At 36.1% G+C, this 26,036-nt stretch overlaps 1 protein-coding gene across 1 annotated transcript in view; it reads left to right on the plus strand.

The window, feature by feature from the left end:
- Nucleotides 1-26,036, plus strand: part of nrip2 (nuclear receptor interacting protein 2) — a 197,554-nt gene that overhangs the window by 164,571 nt on the left and 6,947 nt on the right. Inside the window, exons 3-5 of the mRNA XM_039769525.1 lie at nucleotides 16,168-16,250; nucleotides 18,037-18,173; nucleotides 20,326-20,378. Coding sequence (XP_039625459.1) covers nucleotides 16,168-16,250; nucleotides 18,037-18,173; nucleotides 20,326-20,378 — 273 coding nt within the window. The remainder of the gene's footprint in view (nucleotides 1-16,167; nucleotides 16,251-18,036; nucleotides 18,174-20,325; nucleotides 20,379-26,036) is intronic.

Consider the following 26,036-nt stretch of genomic DNA (forward strand, 5'->3'; position numbering starts at 1 on the left):
TGTGTGTTATTGAAATCTGATTCAAACAAATTGTTACTTGATCTTGCATTTTAGGACTTTGCTAAGCAGATCTAATCTGTAATATCTGTTTCAAACCACTCTACTTTTGTTATCAAATATTTTTTCTTGATTATTGTTGATAGACAACTTTATTATATGTTCTGACACTTTATTCTATTAAAATGACTCAGAACGACAGGATAGCTTGTTACATGTGCCATTTACTTCCTCCATCTATATCACATAATATACATACCATCCCATAATATGTAGTTAATCCCTTCAGCCTTACATTTAAAGTAACAGATGTCTCCATCTATTCCCGTGCACACAGTCTTTGTCAAGCAGCTGTAGCTCAGTCAGGGACTGTTCAAACAATTCACCAGGTGCCTGCACCTTTTCATTAAATTTGCAGCATGAATATCGGGTTTGCTTTTGTCATTACCTAAGCCTCAAAGCGGCCATAATATGTTTGTAATTTCTTACTGTTGTCTGTTGTAGATGACCCATCCTTTTTAAGCAATCCATAGCAGCAAGTAACTACACTTTTTCTTTTCCCCTTTGTCATGAAGTGGGCCCATTAACATTAGCTGTACGTGCTGCTTGTATTTTCACCATGAATCTGACAAATTGACTGAATCTCAGACCATTCAATGTAACTGTTTATTTTAAGTATTTAACTTTTTACTCTGATACCATGTAATATGTATTGCCACTTTATTCTATTAAAAAGACTCAGAACCACAGGATGGCTTGTTAGATATGTGCCATTTACTTCCTTCATCTGCTGTACATCCATACATACCATCCAATAATATGCAGTTAATCCCATCAGTATTTCATTAAAAATAACATATGTCTCTGTATATGCTACAAATTATTTATAAGATTAGTTGGCGAACCAAAAAAAATAATAGCTAGATTAATCGTTTAAAAAATAGTCATTAGGTGCAGTTCTATTCTCCCGTGTTTTTTGACTCAAGAAGGGGGAGGACTCCTTTAAGACTTGTTTTGACTCATAGCTGCTGCATATGGCTAATGTTTTCAAGCATACTTAGCCCACCTGCACTGCACGACAATGAGTGACTAAATGAGCAAACAGTGATTATTGTTATGTATCTGGTGGCAGTACTTGTAATATCTCTCTATTACAATATAATAATCCTGGGACGAAACAAGACTTTTTCAGAGAGATACTTTCATGTCCCGTGAGACGAGACTTTGTGCCAAGAGATTTAACCATCCATGGGGTCGGAAATAAAAGATAAAGAGTAGATGACAATGTAGAACGTCGTAAAGAATTCAAAAACGTTGGCGCGATACACATGCAGAGCAGGTTAGAGATAATGAAAGTACTAAAATTTGAAAGTCTCAAAAAATGATAGTAAAGATCGCATTGGTGCAAACAAATGGAAGTTATTACTCTGTGAAATAATGGAACAGCGAAAAGAGATTGAATATATTGTTTGGATTTAAACTTTAAGTTGGAGACTTGTAGATCGTCTAATTTGTGTTGCCATCAGGGAAAAGTAATGTTTCCTCCCAATGAAGAGGCGTATATCCGAGAATTAAAAGATTTGTTGTTTGGTGAAAGTGAAATCCACATACGTGAGCGGCAGAGACGCAAAGTCACTGGCATGCAGCACAGGCTGAGGGGGTTGGCAAGCGAAGCGAGCAGAGGGCTAAGCCCCCTAGTTTTCATTATGATCAAATAATGTACTCCTCAAAAGAAAATACAGTTGCTGTTTTTGGGATTATTTTTTTACACATGTGTAGACCAAATACGACTGAATGAAGTTGTGATATCACACGTGCAAAGAGCAGATTAGGTAGCATTCTTACAATACACATGCTTGAATATTCTGTGTTATAGTGCTGTGACGTCACACTGGCTCTGCAAAGCAACATGCTGTGCTGGAGAAAAATGCTCTTTTAAGCACGCTGCATGGTGAACTTCCAGAAAAATATTCGACAAACAAGAACACTAGTAAACACAGCATATTTAAAATAGCAAACACTGCGAAAAATGATTCTACTGAACACAAATCAGCATAAAACAAAAGAAAGCAGCTGAATCAGGACTGTAAAACACCATCTTTAAATGACATAATACCTGAAAGATGTCATATCTTCTTAAAACAAATTTTGAGATGTTTAATGCCCCATTTATTGCGGTTCCTGCAAAATTGTTTTCACGCATGGACCAAATAGAGCCAGCAATTTTAAAAACATGTCTTAAATCATATGAGATGAGCAAACCAATATTCCCAAACTCATAATCCATTTCAGAGTTTTAGAGGGCTGGCATAAAGTACATATTTTTGAAAATTGTTTCATTTTAAGATCATCTCTGATTAGTTTTATCTTGGAGAGTGTGGACTGCTAGTTCAGTGGTAAGGAGTGCTGTTTTTCAGCTCATATGTTCTGGGCTCAAATGGGGGCCTTGTCTCTGTGTGTACCTTATTGGATACTTCACATCCTAAATGTGGGCACTCTAACTCATTTAGCCTTGTGTGAGTGAGTGTTCTGCATGTGAAGAATTTAGGATAAGTTCTTGTGACCATAAAATTTCATTGACTGGGAAAGTAAATGGATGGATGTCGCAGGTATCTAAATATGCTGAAGTTGTTGTTCTTGTGTAAAGCTGTATTTAAAAAAATTATGCAAATAATAAGGAATTATTGTTTTTGGGAGTGCCCACCATGGTAAGTGTGGTGGAGGACAGGTGTAAACTGTAAAATGTAAGGATGGGTGAAAATCTGATTTTAAAATATTCTGCAACATATTAAAAAAATCTGAACATTTGCAATGTAATCTGTCATTTAAAAATATAATTTACCTGCAAGGCACAATAAAAATATACATCATACTACAGTATTTCTCAGAGATCTGTTTCATTGCTTCATTCCTATTTTTGATGTCTCACCATGATTTGATAGTTATGTGCACATGAGGACCGTAGCTGCAGGTCCTTTGCTGCACTCACACACAATAACCTTGCATGCCAAGCAAGTTTTTTTTTTTTTAATGTGATTTAAAATGGCTTCAGGCCTTAAATCATCCAAATCAACAAAGCACGTCATATTTAAAGCAACACAGTAAATAACAAACAGGAGTGGGTATATGAGTAAGTGTGAGTGTGTTATTGTGGCCATGATGGATTCCTTTATAACCACAACATAGTGAAGCAAGATAGATTCTTACTGGAAAAATACATTCCTTTAAGATATGTCTTCCTCTGCTTTAAATGGCCCATTTAGTTCCCATTACCGTAGCAATACATCTTTGTGACTGTTACTGCTTATTTTGAAACCAACCCTGTAGGACAAATGAAATTATAAAAGGATCCATCTATTTATTGAACCAATTTCTTTTTCCCCATTACAGAGTCATGACATACTCGAGTCTATCTCTAAATCACCAGGTACAAGGCAGGACTCACCCTTCATCACTCACAGTGGGCCAGTTTATACTCACTGATCACCAAAAGGCACATTCAGTGTGTGTATAATTGTACAACTCGCACATCTGGAGATCATGTTAACTCCTCACAGACAGTGCGTGAACCAAGAAATATGAGCTGGGAAGCAGCATATTGAAACACAATGCAGATGAGAACCTCTAGAACTCCATTGGGCTATACAGACATGCTTAAAAGTACACAGCATTGTGTTGTAAGCTCTGCAAATGAAATTTTAGGGAACATCGATAATGATGGAAAAGGATCTGGTTCCTCGCAATCCTGAGAAAGACAAAGAAGGTTTAGAAAATTGATATATTAGGTGTTATCTGTAGGTTAAAAAGGGAACTTGTGTCTTATACCAGAACAGGTAAATGAAGTGAAACAAGATAGATAATGCTTCTTATAATATAAATGACAAAGATGAAGTGTTAGGGAGAGCAGCTGGTGATCCCCGTGTATAGCACAAGTTGAAAATGAGAAAAACAAACAAAAAAGAAACAGCAAGGTTTAATAATGCAAAAATAGACATTCACTATCATTAACTCTTCCCAGATGCGAGTCCAAAATGAGACTGAGTTGTTCTGAAGATGGTTGTACAGTACTTTTAAAGAGGCTGTGGAGACAGAGTTAAAGGGGTGGGGCCTATTCCAGAGGCGGAAGTGACATCAGAGCCCTTCAGGTCAATATTAAGCCCTATGGATGAAAAAACGTACACGTGTGACATTCTTCAGCTAGAGAGTAGCAGTTTTGGACACGAGTTTAACCAGTTTCATTTCATTTTTTAATTTGGTATAAATGTTTCTTCCTTAAAATATTTCATTGCTGTTTTCCATAGGTACTAGCAATGATGTTTATTGAACCCATGTTCACTGCCAGATAGATATTTCTCAATAGCATCTAGCATCATGTCACTGTCATTATAAAAGAGGGATGCACATCCAAGCTTTACAATCAATTATAGTGACTGTTAGGATTGCATCAGTGACTTGCTCCTAAGTTAGTTTTTCTAGTTGTTTTTGATTTTCCTCTAGTACCTAGTGGATGCCCTGTTTTTGTCTGGTCTTGTGTTTGTAGTTTCACCGTGGTCCCTCTGTTATTTATAGGGGCAGATGTTTATTGGCAGTTCGGACTCTCAGGTGCAGTGGTCTCTTAGGCTGCAGTTACCTGATGGTTCCATACTTACCACCAGGATTCTCTGTTGTAGTAGTTGTTGTTCTAGTTCCAGACTAGGTTTCTAATTAATTCCTTAGAACAGTCTTATTTTGTTTAGTGTTGGCTTTGTTTGGATTTTGATTTTACTTTAATTAATAATTATTGTTTGTTTTTGTTTTTTATACTTTAAGAGATAGTGATTTGTATTAGTTAAGTTGTGTTATTTGGTTCAGACGATTTTTTGTTTATTCATTTTATTCTTTTGTTTTTGGGTCTTCATTTTGCTTTGTAAATTATAAGTTTACTTTTGTTTATTCTCTCTTCCAAGACCACACTCATATAGTGTGCATCCTCCATTTTTTGAAGTCTATAGTGTTGTTTTTAATAATTATGGACATTATTCAGTTTTTTTTTATGACATCTTGATTTTCATGCACATCGCTGTTCAGTGAGTCCCATTGTATGGACACACTCCCTGTTGCTGGGGCATGGTCTTGCAAGACGTGATGCTGGATGTCATGGACATTATGAGTTAAAAGGTCAGCCATGACAACTCTTTGTTATCCAAGCTTGCGAAAACAAACAACTTCCGCATTAATTCTGCTATTCAGATTCCAAGGTCCTTAGTTTTTGTTTTGATCTTCCTCTTTATGATTCTTGCTTCGTGATTTGACTTAATTGAAAGATAAGACTGCTTTTCTGGTTTCGATCTTCTGATCATCTTATATTTACTTTCCCAATCACCTCTTTAACCCTGGTAGCCTTCTCTGTGAGACTTCACAGATGATGGATGAAGTTCTTGAAGTGGGATTGCTGTGAATAGTCCTAATAAGTAGCCATGGATCAAAGGTCAGTTGTCCTGAGGTAATGGGGCCCTTGACATTGGGCAAATCACTCTCAATGGGCAAGAATGATTCAGAGATATAAAATGAGCCTTGAAAATGGATGGTCTAACTGGTTACAAATACTGTCAAAGCTACAAGCAAAGGGTATAATAATAAATGAAGAGCAAAGTAAAGTAGTGGAAACAGCAAGGGGAGAACGAGAAAAGAAACATGAAATGTGGATGCAGACAGATGGAAAACAACTATGTCAATAAACAAATACTTGGGTGTAATAGTAAGTGAAGATGGAAAGATAGACAAATAAATTAGAATCAGAACAAACATGCAAATAAAATAAAATAAAAACTTAACAATACTTTAACAGGCAGGAAAAAAATAAGTGTTAAAGTAAAGATGCATCATTATAAAGCAGAACAATCTTGGGCAATACTAGATAAACAAATAACAGCAGATGAAATTAAGTATTTAAGATGAGAGGTAAATTAAACAAATAGATAAGAAATCTGGAAAGGCAATCACTCATGGTAACCATAGAAAAAAATTGCTACAATGGTATGGACCTATAAAAAAGATGAATGAAATAAGGCATCCCAAAAAGGTGTTTGTTATGAAGTGTGAAGGAAAAAGTCCACTGGGAAGTCTGACAAGCGTATGGGAAGAAACATCTAAGAAGTAGATAGGAAGAGGTAGTTCTTAGTTTTGATGTTTTGGCTTAACGAATCTCCATGTCCTGATCTTGTCAATGTCAGACTATCCTCCAACTAAAATCTTTTGGGCTAGGTAGCAAATCTGCCACTCATGTTAAAATTGTAGCGTAAATATTTGAATGCAATCCTGTAGTCTTGAGGTAGATGGCCAACGAAAAAAAGATGATCCTGGCAAAGGATAGAATAAAATATAATCATTGCCTCAAGACACCATAACTGTAAGGTATAATAGGATAAGAGAAAGTAACTAAGTAAGTTTTGTATATGCTTCTGTTTACCAGCTCTTGTTCTTTAAATATTTTTGTAAATTTAGTTTATTAAATCCCATTTTCATCAATAATTTATTTGAAATACTTCATTTTAGATTTGGCCTTGGTTTGGTTGGATTTTACATGGCTTTGTCCTTCCCTTATTTAGGAAATTAAAACTGTAACTATTCCTGAGAGTTGAAAAAATACAGCACATCATACATTTTCAGGAGTATATTTTGGTTTTGAATTTTCTATTTCTTTTTGACTTTTAATTTTGGATGATGTTGTAATTTTAGTGAAAGATTTTACAAAAAGTAAGGCTTGAAATCCTTACCCATTTCTAACAGTTCTGGTTAGGAAAAAAACTTAATTAAGAAAGGTTTTCTTCATATATGCCACTTTTATGTTGTTTTTTTTAGTTCATCCTTATTTTTGAAATTTTAAATCATTTTTTCAGTATATTTTCTTGAGACATTTTACATGCCTTTGCTTTGCTCTTTGATATTTTTCTGTTACGTATTAATTAAATATTGTTTTGTTTCCCTGGGCAAGGATTTTTCATGCTCCCACCATTGTGTTCTTTTGGTTGAAGCCTCCACCCCACTCATAAATAGTAATTGAGTTAACACAGAGTAGCAGAATGCAGAGAAAAATGCACGATTTGGTGCAACATATTATTTCATCCACTAGATGGCAGCAGAATACTGATCCAGTTGTTATTTGGGATTAACACTGTATATGTGATCAAAACAGGTTTCCCCGAGAATTACTCAGGGTTAACCATGTTTACAATGAATTCACACTTTGGGTTAATGCAAAGAAGGTTAAAGTGATTTTTATGGGCCTCTGAGTTTTTGGGAGTGTCTGCCTTGAGGTCATCTTGAAATACTTGGCCTTTTTTGTAGTTTTGGGCCTCAAAATAACACGTTATCAGAAAGAACCACACCAAAACCCAGAAAGAGCTGTTAACAGGCTTATCTATTGAGATTGCCCAGCATCTATTGCTAAATTCACAATATTTAGTGTGTAATATGAGAGTTGACATGTTAGTGACACGCTAGAGTCATGTTGCTAGTAAACCCCAAATTAATGTATTCATCATCTGTTTATTTGAACTTCTAAGTACCAAATTGAGGAGTATCTTAAGTGGAAAAAATGATTAATCATGTAGTCCTGCTGGACATGTTAACGCTTTTTTATTATTTTTGTCAGTGATGGGTCAGCAAGTTGCTGTAAGATAAAGTTTGCTAACTCTACAATTGAACATTGTAGAAGTAAGAAATAAACAAAAGGAAGAATAACTCATAAGTATATTTATATATATGTTGTGACTATAATTTTTTTTTTTTTTTGCTAGAGGATGTTTCTTCAGCATCATTTTTTATTTTCATTTAATTTATTTTTTACTGGGCTTACAATGTCATCTTGATGACTTTTTAAGTTCACTTTGGGTGCTTTGTTAACAACGACACTGGATGCAGGACATGTGATTGATGGCCATGAGGAGTGTAATGTCAAAATCCTTTAGACTATTTAAGATGGCATTGTGGGATATTTGGTTCAAGTTTTTGATCAAAAAGCAAAGACAACGCTTTAATTCAAATGTGTTATTTAGTTGAAGGCATTTAAGTTCAAAATGACTATGAATTTGGCTTTTGACTACAAGTTTTGTTTAATGTTTAGAATTTTGATAATCTATTTAATGACTTCCTGCTACTAATCCTCTGCATATTTTTGTGACTACTCTTTTGCTTGCCTAAGTAAGAACTTTCTGTGTCAACTATTCTTCTATTTTGTTCTTTTCAGGAAATGCTTTCCACCAGCTCACGACACGTTACAATTCTGCATTACTTATAGTTAAGAATGTAAACATTAGGCTCCTAAAGAAGTAATCATGTCTCCTTGTTATTCATAATATATAGGGTTAGAATTTGTTAAGCTCATTTTTGATACAATTTGTCTAATTTTATACACAAAGGTAATTGTTATTTCTTGTATTTCAAAATATTTTATTTTTGTTTTGGTGGTCACCTTTTTGTTTGCCCTTTTTTCATGAGTGCCACCATATTGTTTAGAGCAACGACTTCTGTATTTCTAGTCATTGTCATAATCTGCCTTCAGAGAAAGGCAGGGAATTTCCTTTTGAAATCAAATGAAGTCCATAACCAAAAAGTCACCCTAAAACTGAAAAGGACAGATGAAGATGAAATGTAAGAAGTTTGAAACCCTGGTCAAGAAATGAAAAGTGCATTTTCATCCCAATTTTAGATGACCCAGGGGTGCATAGTGGTGACCTTCAATACGGTCGCACTGCCGACACCATAAACTGCGCCACAAAATGGCGGCACCCATTGAAAAACAAAATGGCATTGAAAAAAAGTTGTCAAAATAAACAAACATCTTTAAATGTGTTTTAATTACATTTCTAGAGTGAATCAGCAAAACCCAAAAAGCAAAAAAGAATTTTCAAAATAGAGCAATGAAATTTTCAAAAGTTCTGAAAGTGTGATTCAGTTGTGCTTTTACTGTAAAAATGGTGATATGCATGAGCTTTACAAAATGAGATATGTAAAAGCTTTAGAAAATAGATAGATAGATAGATAGATAGATAGATAGATAGATAGATACTTTATTAATCCCAAGGAGAAATTCACAATTCACAAAATTAAGGAAAACTTAAAAATAAATAAACAAGGGTTAGAAAAAATGTATAAGAATGTAGAACTCCATTTATTGTTAACTTTTCCTTCTGCGTTTTGTTCTTAGCTTTGATGTTTTGGCTTAACGTATCTCCATGTCCTGATCTTGTCAATGTCAGACTATCCTCCAACTAAAATCTTTTGGGCTAGGTAGCAAATCTGCCACTCATGTTAAAATTGTAGCGTAAATATTTGAATGCAATCCTGTAGTCTTGGTATTTTCACACACTGACAGTCTATGGAGTAAAAATAATCTTGGTGATAAATTCTGAAGTAAAAGTGACTGGCGAAGAGTAATTCAATCATTGTGTTGTAACCATTTAACTGTATCATGTAGTTAGTCCACCAAAACATAATTAGTGAATCAATATGAACGTTCTGTAAAGTGCATCAAAAAGCTACAAATAGCCTCATATTCAATCACATTGTGGTCAGCCTTCAGCTGGTATCTACATTGTAAACAAATCTAAATTTTAGAAAACAAAAGACTCAAAAACTGGTATGGACAGCATAAAATTGTCATTCCATTAGTTTTGGGAGACTAGATTGATTCTTATGAACCTCTTTTCAATCATCTCTGTAAATTGTTTCGATTTCCAAAAATATTGTCCCATTCATTCCTTTTCCAACTCTGGAATTGCTCTGCCGGCTCCTCAGATAGTCAATGATCATCTTCTCATTGTTTAATCTTTTCTTAAGAGGAAAGCAGACTTGGATAATTACATTTAAAAAAAAAAAGTTCCTCCTGCTGTACTAATAACTGTGCTTGGCAGAAAGCTGCGATAGAAAGCTGAAAGGATTAGATTACCATAATGTCAATGTTAACAGGCCTTGTCAGCCCCCACTACTCCGTTCAATTGCTGCCAGACAGTTTGTAAAAATGAGATGCTGCTTGTGACCCAGTGGATGCCTCCTATCGCACAGTCAAACCAAGCAGTTGAGTTCAGACACTATCATTAGGCAGAAAGCTCAAAGAAACAAAATGAAAGCTCCACATTGAAGTAGGAGGGAAATTAAATAAAGGCTGACTGTTTATGTATACTTGCTGTTATAAGAGAGTACACTACAGATTCAACTGCACTGCTACACTGTAATTGAAAATTCAAGTGGGTTTAGACAATCGATCTAATAATCTTTGAAAAATGCTGCAGAGCTGCCTCTCACAAATGTTTCTGAAGTACTGTACAGTATTTCATGCACACTTACTTCACTGTTCTACATTACATAACCAAATAGATCTTTTGTTCTGTCTGTATTTTATTTGATACAAGGCCCAATTGGTGAAGGCAGCCAGCACATGCTACAATTTTTTTTTTTGATATGAGAGGAATCAGTTAAGTACAGTGGAACCTCGGTTTGCGAGCATAATTCGTTCCGGAAACATGCTCGCAATCCAAATCCAAAACACTTGTATATCAAAGCAAATTTCCCCATAAGAAATAATGGAAACTCAGATGATTCGTTCCACAACCCAAAACTATTCATATAAAAATGATTAAGACAAAATATAAAGTAAAATACATAGTACAAATTAACCTGCACTTTACCTTTAAAAAGAATCATGGCTGGTGTGAGTTTCTAAACTCATGTGGGATTCCACCCAACAGGAAGACACGCGGAAGAGCGTCCCAAAGCAATCGCAGTCTCCCAGCGCTGTAGCAGTTCGCCGTATAAGCGCATCCAAAAAGATCGCAGACATGCTATAAGCGCCTGTCGTCAATGGGTCAAGGAACATTATAAAGATCCCGCTGCAATAAATAACAGCGCTGTTGCTGTTTCAAGCTGAATAAAACTAGTGTTAAAGTACTGAGACTCAGCTTCGTGTTTTGGGGAGCAAGATGGGGACTCGCACTTCACAGAGCACACACACAGTCACAATGCTGTAGTAAACAGAGAGACGCGCTGGGCGAGCGAGATAAGGAGAGAGAGAGAGAAGCGCTGGGCGAGCGAGATAAGGAGAGAGAGAGAGAGACGCTGTAAACAGAGAGACGCGCTGGGCGAGCAAGCAAGCAAGATAAGGAGAGAGAGAGGTGCTGGGCAAGCGAGCGAGATAAGGAGAGAGAGAAGAACCATCAGCTCAGTTGTGTTCACATGACGCTCAGCAGACAAAGTGTATCCATACTGCTCGTATTGCAAGACATCGCTCGTTTATCAAGTCAAAATTTATTAAAAATTTTTGCTCGCCTTGCAAAACACTCGTAAACCAAGTTACTCGTAAACCGAGGTTCCACTGTATTTTGATTTTAATATTCATGTTTCAACTTTTAGAAATCCGTCATTTTTCGGGCAGCATGGTCACACAATGAATCAAGCTCTTAGCAAATGGGGTGGCACGGTGACTCAGTGGTTATGTTGCTGCCTCGAAGTAAAAAGACCAGAGGTTTGCATATTCTCCCTGTATCTGCATGGGTTTCCTCCAGGGGCTCTAGTACCCTCAGACAGTTAAAAAAGACATGCAGGTTAGGTAAATTGGCCCTAGTGTGTGGTTGGGCTGGCTGTGTGTGTGTGTATTTGCCCTGCGATGGACTGGCACCCTGTCTAGGGTTTGTTCCTGACTTGCGCCCTATGCTAGATAGAATAGGATGAAGAAGGCCAAAATTACCCTGTTCAGGACTAAGAAGGTTAGAAAATCATTGACTGACTTACTGCTGTCAAATAACACCAAGAACTCAGTTTGCTAAGGATCTTTCTCACGCAATTCCAAAATGGGATGATTGGCATCTGTCCTGTGTATGAATTTGGAAGGAATTATCATGTACCACATTTGTGGTTTTCTAATTATAACAGTAAATCATGAACCCCTAGTGTAAAGTTACTTCTAGGTTTTCACTGTTGTGAATACCAAACAAAACGAGGATAAAGAAGAGCTGTTAAAATATATGAGTAGCCACAAATAAGACCATGAAATGAAGAAAGACATAATGTGGTCAAGAAATAGGCTTGGGTCAAGCTACCGTAAGAAATACATCAAAAACAAACGTCAAGGCCCAATGCACAACAGAAACCCAACTAAGACTCCTTGCCCTTAACTATTGGTTGCATTCCTTGAAAGATTTAATTTTCTTTTTAGAATTTATGCAGTGCTTGAATAGCATACATTTTGCACTTTGGGTTGAAACAGAGTAATAGAACAACATACTAAAGCTAGGCGATATATCGAGTTTTTAAAAAATATCAATATATTTTCATACGAGATATGGGATGAGATAATATTATTTACATCGAGTCTATGTTGCGTTAAAGTTATTCTCATACAACTGCAAGTTTGCCCTTCTCTACTCCCCATTTGTCTCTCACACAGCTTCACCCTGCCCCACCTCTTTCCCTCTCTGAACACAACTCCCACCTTCGTCACCTGAAGGCAGCAACAAGATGGAGACAGATAAAGACACGAAGGAAGCTATAGAAAAAAAGCTGGTTGGTAAAAAGAAAAACAACAGCACAGTCTTTTGGAGATCGTTTGAGTTTAAAGTGTCAGATGAGCAGGAGATTAATGTATTCTCTACAGAATGCAGAAAACAAGTCCTGGCAAAAGTTTTGAGTGCTACTAATCTTTTCCACCATTTACAACAGCACCATAAAGTGTAGTAAGCTGCAACCCAGACTGTGAAGCCTTCCCAGCCTCCTGCCCCAAAACAAACCACTTTACAAAACTCATATTCCCGTGCTATGCCTTATGAGTGAAAAAGTGACAAGTGGAGCAACATTACTAAAGCAGTGGTTTATCATATAACTGATTTTTTCTCATTTCTCCCAGGGCTGAATATTTTTCCAAAAAACTCTCACATAATTCAACATAAAACATTTGTTGCTGCATGCGGTGTTCTGTTGCTGTGTGTTAGAGATCTGGCAGCGGCTGGGCGCATCAGCTGGGGATTGATCACCTGATGTCAGTAATTCATTTTTGTTTCAGATCTCAATCTCCAGATCACTTGCGCCAAGTCTTAGTCCAACAAGTCAGAGACCAATTCAAAATAATAAAATATATGCAAAATGTCATCCATTGAGTATTTTGCTTTGCACATTCGCTTCACTCTCTCGCCCGATGTCGATGCCATTCTAGACGGTGTTTACTCTATGCTACTCACACACACGCACACTTGCAGGGATCTGACATCAAGTCAACTAGTCTAACAGTTCTCCAAGCAAAGAGGGTATACCTATAAAGTAACAGTGGTTTTTATCAACATTCATAGCTTTTTTTTTTGCTTTCCACTCGCCCTAAAAGAGTTAAGTAAAAAGTTTTATAGAACCACTTATAGAGCTAAATATGCCTATTGACCACAAGATAATTTATTTGAAATGTTTAAGCTTATACAGCTACCACTTATGAAATTGAAACTTTGTTACAGAAACTATCAACCCTGTTGGAGTATGTGCATGCGTGTGTTAGACTGAGGATTGTGACACTGAATGCGAGCCCCAGCTGAGAAGAGACAGGAAAGGGAAGGGGAGCATGTGCTGCGTGCCATGTGGAGCTGCCTGAAGGTTTTTACAACAGCTGGAGTGCCAACTCTGCCACCAACCCCAAGTTTTCCTTGCAAGTTGGATGGCCGGTTGCAGGTTAGCGTCATACCCAGGATGAAGCAATTGTGGTTAAGGGTCTTGCTCAAGTACCCAAAGAAGTTTTCCGGCAGTTATATTATTTTATTCAATGAGCAATATTATTTAATATATGCTTATAGTTTATTTCTGAGCCATTTCTCATGTACATCTACAGGTGTATGTTAATAAAAGTACATGTGGGATATTTGTGACATGTGGCTTTGACTCAGAACTGTCTTTTTATTATTACTTTATAGAAAGAAAAAATATCGAGATATATATCGTATATCGCCATTCAGCTACAAAATATCGAGATATGATTTTTGGTCTATATCACCCAGCTCTACAACATACCATGACTATGTCTGATCACGTAACTAAGAACCAATTCCTTTAATATAAATAACCGGGTCACTACGAAAAAAATACCATGAAAGCCAAAACCAAGTTGCTGAGGTGACATCATTTTCAAAGCAATAGCATAAGCAAAAAAAAAAAACTAAAGTCTGTATTAGAGTAAGATTCATCAGACTGACCTGTACCTCTGCTCTTTGAATATTTCTGATTTCTGTATGAGAAAGAGGTCAGATAAGATACAGACTGAGTCAAGACTTAGGTAACTTCAAGCAGTGACACACTGGAGATTGGCTGGCATCATACAACAGGACTAGTAATGACTTCTAGTAGGAGAATATCAAAGTACTTGAAAAATACAATAATTATAGGCTCTTCAACTCAAGACACGAGCCTTGAGACTGATAAGTGTAAGTAACATTTTTATTCTATAGTACATTTTTATACAAAGAATGTAGTTCAAAGTGCTTTACAAAATATCAAAGAAAAAGTTGCTATAAAAAGCAAAATAAATTAGAAATAGATAAGAATAAGAATGAATAAATGACATAATGAAAATAGTCTAGTAGGATTAACCAATTTGCTCTTACATAATGTAGATATAATATAATAAAAAAGTAGTCCAAATTTTATGAGATTAATTCTTAGTGTCTCTAATGGTATGTTCTAATGCTATTGGCAGATGGCCAGGGATGAAAGAAAAATTAATAAAAAAAAAAATAAAGGAGTGAGATGCTGGAAAAAAATGTGCAGGGGTTCCTAGGCCAAAAGACCACCTATTAATCACTGGGCCTTCTGCCTAACAAGTATTAAGTATTTCCTTATTGTTTTTTAAGTATCTGCTTTTGCTCCAACATCCTGGGCAGCCACACATTTGGTTGTGAAAAAGCAACCACAGAAAAACTGGAAATGAAAGCAAAGAGGATGAATTATTTATTAATTATGATGCAATCTGAAAAAGCCAAATTAAAAAAGTAGGATTTTTTTTTATAAATGATTCATGGTTTTAGCCTGGTATATCTCCATTGGTAAAGTATTCCAGATTTTTGGTGCATAACAGCAGAAGACCATCTTACCACTTGAAATAATAAGCAGACCACTATTAGAAGATCTAAGGCTACAACAGGGAATGCAAGAGAACAAGAGCCCCAAATAAAAGAAGATTGAGCTTATATAGAGTTATATGCTTTTAATAATATTTTAAAATCAATTCTAAAGGACACAGGTAACCACTGTAATGATGTTAATAAAACTGGTGAGATGTGTTTAGAGTTTTTTTTCTGGTTAGGATTCTTGCTGTTACATTCTGAACTAACTGCGACTGACTGATGTCTTTCTTAGGTAGTCCAGTTAGGAGTGTATTACAGTAATCTAGTCAACAAAAAATCAAAGAGTGAATTAGTACCTTTGCATATTGCAGTGTAATAAGAGGTCTAACTTTTGCAGTGTTTCTTAAATGAAAAAAGCAGTACTAGTAATCTGGTTAATGTTTAGGGCAGAGTCCATGATTACTCCAAAATTCTTTAGTTCCGCCTTGACATTTGATGCTAAAGGATCAAGACTATTTCTAACACCTTTCCCATTTCCATTTTACGCAAAATGCTTGTTTTTCCTTGTTAACCTACTCAACCATTCAGAAATACAAGTAAGACATTGGATCAGGGGGCCCAGAGCCTCAGGGTCATTAGGTTGTATGGATAAGTAAAGCTGCATGTCATCTACAGAACAGATTACTTTGTTTTTCAAATAGCACAAGATAAGGAGAAAAAAAGCAAAGGGCCAGATAAATAATTCAAATAGCAAGACAATGCTGTACACCTGAAAGCATAAGAATAGCCTCAAGGCAAAAAAACCTGTAAGATTTCATATGCTCTCCTAACATGTGTTTTACATTAAAAGCCCAATGTTTCAAAATATATGTCTATATATATTTAGTAGTCATCAGGGTATGATTAGGCATATCTGTGAGTGTGCCCTGTGATGGACTGGCATCTGTCCAGCGTGGTTACCAGCGTTCCATTCATTACTGCCAGGATATGCACGTTGGCTTATTGTGACTCTAAACTGGATGACTCATTTTAGAAAAGTAAATTTACAGATGACTTTGAAATATTTGTTAAGAAGAAAAAGATTTAATTTCTTTCCTTACAGTGCTGTGACAGAGAAGTGGAAGCCACTATTAACACAGGCTACCAACAGAATGTCATGTCCCAAGAATGCTTCAGACGTCTTGGGTAAGTGATGGAATCACATCTGTTCCCTGTTAATAGGCAGAAGTGGAAAAAATAGTTACGAATGGAGATAAAGCACATGGATGCTAAACCCGACTGAGCACAGCCATACAGCTGGCGGCAGGACAGCCATGAAGCTCAATACGATACAAATAAAGTACCTCATTCCTCATCACTAGCTTTTCCATTAACATAAATCTCTAAGCTGTAACTTGTGTGTTATTGTGCAGCATCTCTAGGTGAAAGGATGCCTTATTCTACCCTACATTACAAGCTTAGGCCATATTTGAATTTTAAAAATTCATCATGACTGTACGCATTAAAGCTTGTTGTTACTATAATGAGAATTTTCTGCTTCTGTTCCCTTATGATTATGGTATTAATCTTGTGTTTACTGCAATATGCCATAGAAATAGGTTAAATGACAATGTCGAAGGGAAGCGTGGAAAATTAAATTATCGACATGTTGTAGACTGTGCTGTCAGGCTGACAATTGATGAATGAGCTTGATAAGATGAGTGGTCACCTCTCATTTGTAACAATTCATAGACTCTAATTGTTTGTACACACTAACTCTAAAGGAAGCAAATACCAAAAACAATCAATAAATAAAAAGTTAATAAAAAGGCATTCTTTAAGATGAATCTTTTGTGGGCTTGATTATTTTATGAAAGCAAGATAAAAGAAGAATACCCAGTGATACCATGTGGGAATTTTGGGAGAACCTGCAGATTCTACATAGACAGGGGCAGGGCTGGGGTTTGAATCCAAAACCCTAGAGCTATGAGGCAGCACGCAGAACCACTGTGCCATCGTACACTCTTACAGATAAAGGTGACACAGTTGGAGAACCGTTTTTGGCTCCCAAAAGACCCATCACATGAAGGTTCCAGAAAGAACCTTTATGTATTAGATCTGTAACAGGCTTCATACAGTTAATAACCACAAATAGATGGTAACAGATTTGTCAAATACCAATGGGTCATTATTTTAATACATATGTACAATAACACAGAATAAGTGCAGCCCACCATATATTAAAGATTTTGGTTTTTTTCTACATATTAGGAAGTTTTTCAAAGCATAAAGAACCAACTTCACATGCCAAGAACCTGCTCCAAAATGAGATGGTGCATGGTCAAGTAAAAGAGCTAAGAGGAACCACACAACCCAATAAAGAACCACAAAATACCATTAAAGAACCATTATTTTTAAGAGTGCAAGTAAAACCTTGTTTACCACTATTCGGCACGCTTCATTGAAAGCATATAAAAAAATAAAGGCAACCTGTCACCACTGTTTCATGATCTCATTCAGCGATTAATGTATTATTACGAATTATTTACAAAGGGAATCAGAGATAAATTAAAACCTTTATTGCGTAAACAAACAAATAAAATAAATGAGTATAATGTGATGGTAGATTATCTTTCTGGTACATTTCTTTTTCGTATGCGCTGAGTAAACAATTTTTCTTAGTTGAGCTCATTTTCAAATACCTCCTAAATGAGATAAGGCTATTAGAAAAGTCAGGCTGCTGTAACAGTCCAGTTATCTGGTAGCTAAGCGATCCCTGCATTTTATACAGTTGTTTGTTTAAAGACTTGTTTGAGCAATTGAACAAGCATCTGATTATTGGAAGACTACTAATCCTTCACCCATTTTCTACTAAAACTCATTCTCAGGAATTGACAGATAAACAAGAATCAGTTAGTTGTTATGACAGAACCATTTTGTAGCAAAGAACCCGACAAGACACATGCCTGACTTTTACTCTTTCTCCTTGCAGGCTTACAGAAATGCAGAAGATCAGCAGTAAAGAGTCATGTCACAGGTTTCCTTTCGATACCACGTTCATGGGTCAAGTGGAGAAGCTGGAGATCATAATAGGGTCAGCAAAACTCGAGTGTTCTGCACTTGTCGTTGGTAAGAAGACTCGTATTCAATTCATTTCAATTTAAATATACGCACAGTTGGTCACTTTTCGTTGACAAGTTAAACATTTTGAGCACGTTAAAAATTATTCATCATAAAATGTACTCAGCCCTTGCAAGTTGGATTTAATTTTGCTTTTTTGACACTGATCAACAGAAAGTGAAACAGATCTCTGCAAAGTAGTCTAAATTACAAATATAAAACGCATTTGATTTGACACACCTAAATCATCACTGGTGTAGCCAGTTGCTTCTAGAAGTTACATAATTAGATAAAACGGAGATCATCTGTCTGTACTAAAGGGGTTTCAATTGATTGCAGTATAAATGCACATTACTTGGAAGGTTAATGGAAGAGTCCCTGTAATGGCCTGAACTACACAATGAAGACAAAAAGAACACTCTAAGCAGCTTTGTATAAAGACAATTGAAAAGCATGGGATGGAGACAATAAAATATCCGAGTCACTGAATGTTCCTCAGAATCCCATTATATCAATCATGTACAGCTGTAAATCTGTCTAGAGCAGGGCATCCACAAAAACTGAGTGATCATGCAAGAAGACAATTAATGAGATAGGACACCAGGAGACCTATGATAACTCTGAAGGAGTTACAGGCTAGAGTGACTAAGATTGGAGAGACTCTGAAGACAGCAACTGTTTCCCTGGTAGATTACCAGACACAGCTCTATAGGCGACTGGCAAAGAAAAATCAACTATTAAAAAAATGCATACCACTACTTGACTAGAGTTCAAAACAAGGCGCATGGAAGATTCTGATGGTTTTATAATCAAGGTGAGACCAAAATTGAGCAAAATCTGAAGCAGCCTGCAAGAAATCTGCACCATGGGAGATTTGTTTTCCAAGAAGACAAAGATTATAAGCATAAAGCCAAACTTACACAGGAATAGCTTAAAAACAAGTGTTTTAGTTAAATATAACAATAAAAGGGATGATAACTTTTTAGAGGCACTGTGCATAGTGATGGATGTCCTTTTAACATGGAGATTGTGGAAGTAAAGGCAGGAAAAGGTAGCACAAGCAAGGCCTTAGGATGTGGAGGCAAGCTTGTGCTGGCAGAGATGACATACAGTGTGTGCAGTGTGGGCTGTTTAAACAGGGACCAGATTGCCTTCTGTCAGTCTTGGAGGACTCTTAACCCTCTCTCTGCCTTTCATGGCCTTGTTCTCTTTCTGCAAGGAGGACCAAGCATTCTTATCAACCCCTGGGTAACCTGCCCTCCAGCAAACCTGGAAGAACATCATATGCAGGGACCAATGCCTTATGTTGTTCTGTAGCTCCTATGACATCTGTCACATGCACCCTTACTCTTACCTTGCTTTATGCCATCCTTTCCTGCCTGTAATTCCATTGCTGACCTAGCCATCTGTCACAATAGGTATACATCACAAGCAGGGCAGCCTGGAGTAGAATAAACTGCACTTAATCAGTTGTCCAGGGGGAAATAATTTGTAACAAAACACAGCCTGCAGTTGTTCAATACAAATTGTGGATCTGTGCAAAATTTGCCTGAGTTACTTTAATACTGTGGATTTGCACACCAGACAAACACTTTAAAACACATTCAGCTTTACATATTTAATTATATGCTTCTAAAAGTGGTTATATAGGAACGCTTAGATCGATATCTAATTACCTGATAAATTTACCTAAAAGATTACAAAGGATATATATATATATATATAAATTAATATATTTATAGCTATTATGGTGATGAATTAGCTTTTTAAAAGCAGTTAGAAATGAATAATTTCTCTACTAAAAGCTTTATGCCAGTGTGGATTTCCAGATGCCAGATTATTTAGGGTGTGTTAAAACCCCAATTCTTGAGCTGATTAAGTAAATAATATAAAAGCCCTTTCCAGAGTAGATTTTTATTCAATAATGGTTCACTTTAGAGGACAGTAAGATTCTCAAAGTATCAAAGGGTGCCTTCACTTCAGTTAGGATGACCTAAATCTGAACGCTATAGTGCATAATCATGTTCACAGAATAAACAGAAAAAAATAAAATATGGGTTGAAAGGTTTGAAAGAAAGAGATGCAATAGCAAAGCTATCATACTGTGTGATTACTCCACCATTTCTTAAGGTAATAAAAGCTTTTCTTCTTTCATCTGCAGAAAATGAGACATTTGAATTGTGCCTTGGATTAGAGACATTGCTGAACCTAAAAGTAAGAAATCCTTTTTCACACCTTTAAGAGCTTTCACTGATTCAGTAAATGGCTTGCACCTTGTAGTTTTAGGCTGTTTGCGTAGAAAACATATGGCTGGGCATTCATGTCTATTTGGCTGTGACCAACTCTCCAATGAATCATCATTAGAGTGATGTCGTCTGGAAATGTACTGCTGCGCAGTTCAAAAGGGTCATTATGTAACATCTTCATTTATTTAAATATATATATACTGTATTACAAATACTAAGGCCTAATTGACAAGTTTATGATAAGATAATTACGTTTAGTATTAAATGAAAAATTACATTATGAACGAATTGAATAGGTCAGTAGGAAAGGCTGGATCAGGTTTAACAAAGTGCAGTCACATTTAAAGGCAGCAGGCAGCAGTGATCGGCAGACAGGCAATAATAAAAGCTGCATTTCTAGCATAGAAGAAGAGGAAAAAAATCAAAAGATTACATAATTAAATGATGACATAAAGATGTGGAGCTGTTTACTTGCCTTTTCTAAAATTTGTAGTTTTACTAAGTCAAGATAGTCACTGTTAGTATCATGACATGAGCTAGTTGATGTGAATATATACCTGCAGGAAAATATCGAGTCAACCAGCCATTCGGGTTATTTATATGTCTCTAGAGTCCTAATTGTCACGTGTACGGAGTACAGTGATATTCTTAGGTGCATTAGTTACTCGACATGCAACACATCAATAAGTTTGTTTTTCCTGACCTGAAAAATCTTAAAGTAAGTTGTCTTTAATCTTTTATTTAATTTTACTTAATCATATCCATGATTTAAACATGAACCAAATCAAGTCTGATGAGATTCATTTGGAATACGCCATTGACAGTTACATTAGAGACTCTAACTTTGCTGGATTGTTTGTCAGACAGGTAAACATGAATTCAGTGAATTGTTTAAGTGTAGATGTTTTAGGCTGGGCTTTGAAAAATATTTTTGATGTAGACAGGTAGGCCGTGCAGTCTTGTCAGCTGAGGGATCATTCATTTGAGAAAGGAATCTACATGTATAAGCAGCACTGAAAAACTAGCTGATGGAAAGTAAAGGGACCAGAAAAATAAACGTGTGTCAAAGCCTAGCTGAGTTCATAACCAAGAGTTCTAACAGATCTTTTCACCAAAACAAAAACCCTAAATTATATTCAAAGTTCACATCAAACAGTCTTTACTTACTATATGTGAGCCCTTAGAATTTCACTGTGGACTGTTCATTTAGTTTTCCTCCATTTTTGCTAAGCCTTACTTCAGAATAGTTTGAGTATCTGACTGCTTAATCCACTGTACTTTAATCGTCCAAGATTTTTAAAAACTTTTTCATGTGACCTGACATTTGCGCGATAGACATATGAGCGCCGACAAAATAGCGCAGATTAAAACGCAACGTCAAAGTCGCGCCGACAAAATCACGAAAGTTTCATTAAATATGAATTATTAGTTTAAAGCATATATAATAATGTTTATTTTAGAAGTCAATATTATGAGACGCGGCATGCCATCAGCACAGAACGCAGATAGTCCTTAAGATCACGCCCTGCATATGTAGGAAGAATTGCAGCAAGACGTCTTGATAGTTGAGTGTATTTAGACTTGCTGGCTGCCTGACTGCTGGTAATTCCGCTTTGTATACAATGCGTTCTGCCAACCCTCGACTGAGTTATTTGTTCGCAGCATGCCATCAGCACGACACGCAGATAGTCCTTAAGATCACGCCCTGCAGGAAGAATTGCAGCAAGACATCTTGATAGTTGACAACAACAACAACATTTATTTATATAGCACATTTTCATACAAACAGTAGCTCAAAGTGCTTTACATAATAAAGAATAGAAAAATAAAAGACACAATAAGACAACAAAATAAGTCAACATTAATTAACATAGAATAAGAGTAAGGTCCAATGGCCAGGGGGGACAGAAAAACAAAAAACTCCAGACGGCTGGAGAAAAATAAAATCTGCAGGGATTCCAGACCATGAGACCGCCCAGTCCCCTCTGGGCATTTTACCTAACATAAATGAAACAGTCCTCTTTGGATTTAGGGTTCTCACGGAAGGACTTGATGATGATGATGGTCACGTAGACTTCTGCCTTTTAATCTGTCCATCATTGTTGGAGCATCATGAAGCTTTGAGTAGGTGGAGGTGGCGCAGGCCACCACCACAAAGAAACCGGAAAAAAGAAACAGAAGAGAGAGTAGGGGTCAATACAGATTTTAGAGCCACCATGAATAGTTATTATGATGAATTGAACATACAGAGTATCATGATTAAGTTAAATTAAGTTAAATTGAAGTTATAAAAAGGCCATGTTAAAGTAATATGTTTTTAGCAGTTTTTTAAAGTGCTCCACTGTATCAGCCTGGCGAATTCCTATTGGCAGGCTATTCCAGATTTTAGGTGCATAGCAGCAGAAGGCCGCCTCACCACTTCTTTTAAGCTTTGTTCTTGGAATTCTAAGGAGACACTCATTTGAGGATCTGAGGTTACGATTTGGAATATAAGGTGTCAGACATTCCGATATATAAGATGGAGCGAGATTATTTAAGGCTTTATAAACCATAAGCAGAATTTTAAAGTCAATCCTGAATGACACAGGTAACCAGTGTAGTGACATCAAAACTGGAGAAATGTGTTCGGATTTGCTTTTCCTAGTTAGGATTCTAGCAGCTGCATTCTGCACTAGTTGCAAACAATTTATGTCTTTTAAGGGTAAGAGGAGTGCGTTACAGTAATCTAGTCGACTGAAAACAAATGCGTGAACTAATTTCTCAGCATCTTTCAAAGATATAAGAGGTCTAAGTTTTGCTATGTTTCTTAGGTGAAAAAATGCTGTCCTAGTGATCTGATTAATATGCGATTTAAAATTCAGATTACAGTCAACAGTTACCCCTAAGCTTTTTACCTCCGTCTTGACTTTTAATTCTAATGTATCCAGTTTATTTCTAATAGCCTCATTGTATCCATTATTGCCAATCACTAAGATTTCAATTTTCTCTTTATTTAACTTGAGAATGTTACTATTCATCAATTCTGAGATACAAGTCAGACATTATGTTAGTGAATCGAGAGAGTCGGAGTCATTAGGTGCTATTGATAAGTACAGCTGTGTGTCATCAGCATAGCTGTGGTAACTGACGTTGTGCCCTGAGATAATCTGACCTAACAGAAGCATGTAGATTGAGAAGAGCAGTGGACCCAGGATAGAGCCTTGTGGAACACCATATCGGATATCATGTGTCTCTTTGATTTGTAATTACCACAACTAACAAAGAATTTTCTCCCTGTCAGGTAGGATTTAAACTAATTTAAGACACTGCCAGAGAGGCCCACCCATTGACTAAGGCGATTTCTAAGAATATTATAATCAATGGTGACAAATGCAGCACTCAGATCTAAGAGGATGAGAACAGATAAATGGCCTCTGTCTGCATTTACCCGCAAGTCATTTACTACTTTAACGAGTGCAGTTTCTGTGCTGTGATTTGTTCTAAAACCCGACTGAAATTTATCAAGTTGAGCGTATTTAGACTTGCTGGCTGCCTGACTGCTGGTAATTCCGCTTTGTATACAATGCGTTATGCCAACCCTCGACTGAGTTATTTGTTCGTGGCATACCATCAGCAGTTATAACAGTTATAACCTAGCACATAATGTGTACATAATGTGCACGTACGCGTCCCACTCTCTTGGCCTCTCTCGCGATTTTGTCAGGGCAATTTTGTCGGCATGCATTTCTCGAAAACCAGTTAGCGGGTTTGTCGGCGCTGATTTGTCCGTTGCGGTTTTGTCGGCGCTCATATGTCTATCACGCTTTTGTCGGTGAACCTTTTTTCAGGTACTACTATGTCAACCATTGCCCACATCCTAGCATTAAAATGTTTCACTCTACTATTTACATTGTCTGTTGTATTATAATAAGCACTAAATTCTGATTATCTAACACAGAAACAGTTGTGTCATCAAGATAATGTCTTTTAACAGTATGCAGCTCTTTAGTTCTACTCATAGAAATTATTACATCATTAAAAATACAGTAATGATCTGATATGTTGATGTCAAGGATTTATGTCATATCAATGTTAAATCCATCTGAAATAGCTAGATCTAACTTGTAACCTCCCTTGTGTATTAGCTGGGTGACATGTTGATCAAAAGAATGAAGAAGATTCATAAACTGTCTTGTTTTGGCATCACAAAAATTATATACATGAAAATTAAAATTGCCTGCTATTAAGAATGTTTCATATCTAGTTATTAATAAAAGTAATATATCTGAAATTTCACACATAAAAGAAGCATTATATTTTGATGGTTGATAAATGATAAATAAGAGAGAATGTGATACTCTAAATCCCAAAGTGGTCAATATCGACCACCGGGTCGATTTGAACTTTTTAAGGGTCGATAGTTTCAATAGTTTTACTACTACTATATGTTTGTTACTTCAAAATATCCATGATTCCAATAGGTACCTAATTAAGAAGTAAAATAATAAAAAAAACACCTTTTTGATAAAAACACATTACATACCAAACTTGCAAACGAAAAGGTAAAAGAGTCACACGTAAGAATGCATAAAAATACATGTAACACAAACATGTCTGTGCATTGTCTTATCGAACATATCAAAGCAAGTGCGGACATGAAAAACCGTTCTGTGTCCACACTTCCTTGTGGTGGGACGAGACGACGGATATTCGATATTAGCAGAATCTATCATTCTTGTACGGTCATGCTTTCATAAAACACTATAAATTGGTTTGTTTTATGTGACATGTACTTATTTGTGATTTGAACTTTGAATATAATGTATTTATTGAGGAGCAGTACTACGAAAAAGAAAATCAGAGGACACAGTTTATTTATTAGAGTTTGAACAAAAAGCTTCTGTTTCAAGTAAGTACATACTTTTTTTTTTTTTATCACAGGGGCTGTCGAAATTATTTGTTAATAAAAGTTTTTATTTCTTCAGATAATAATATGACTGAACCAAAAAGGAAATGCAGACAGTACAGCTTGGACTATTTGTACTTATTTTGAATTTACATATTTATTTCATAAATGTCAAAAATGGAAAAAAAAAAAAGTTTTTTTGCTTTAATTTTCGTTAGTGCAGGTTTCGATATTAAATGTTGCACAAGATAATGCCATATTCCGTAGTCCTTCTATCTTTTTCAATCATTAATTACAAGTGATTAAAATGAAAAGTTTGGTATCTAGTGAAATATTTAATATCGCGCACTATACAAATTGATTATTTTGAGTAAGTAAAATAAATGACTAGGGGGTCAACGGTTTTAAAAGTTTTTGGTAAAGGGGTCTGCGGCCGAAAAAAGTTTGGGAACTCTTGCTCTAAATAATTATAACAGCATACTCAAAAGACACAAAACTACCAAAGCTGGTATTTTTACATTTTAAACTGGTCCCAAAAGTAATTGCCAACCCACAAGCTCTTACTTGATGAACAGACTGAACAAAATTAGAATTTACTGCTTACTGGTTAAACTTGTGATATGGAGTAAAGCCATATTAATGTCTCAGAAGGACACAGATACACCAGAATTGCAAGACAGCTAGAGATACCAATTAGGTTACTTGCATTTATACCCATCTCTAATGGGAAATCTAATTTTT

The sequence above is a fragment of the Polypterus senegalus genome, chromosome 11 (assembly GCF_016835505.1).
Source record: "Polypterus senegalus isolate Bchr_013 chromosome 11, ASM1683550v1, whole genome shotgun sequence".
Lineage (NCBI taxonomy): Eukaryota > Metazoa > Chordata > Cladistia > Polypteriformes > Polypteridae > Polypterus > Polypterus senegalus.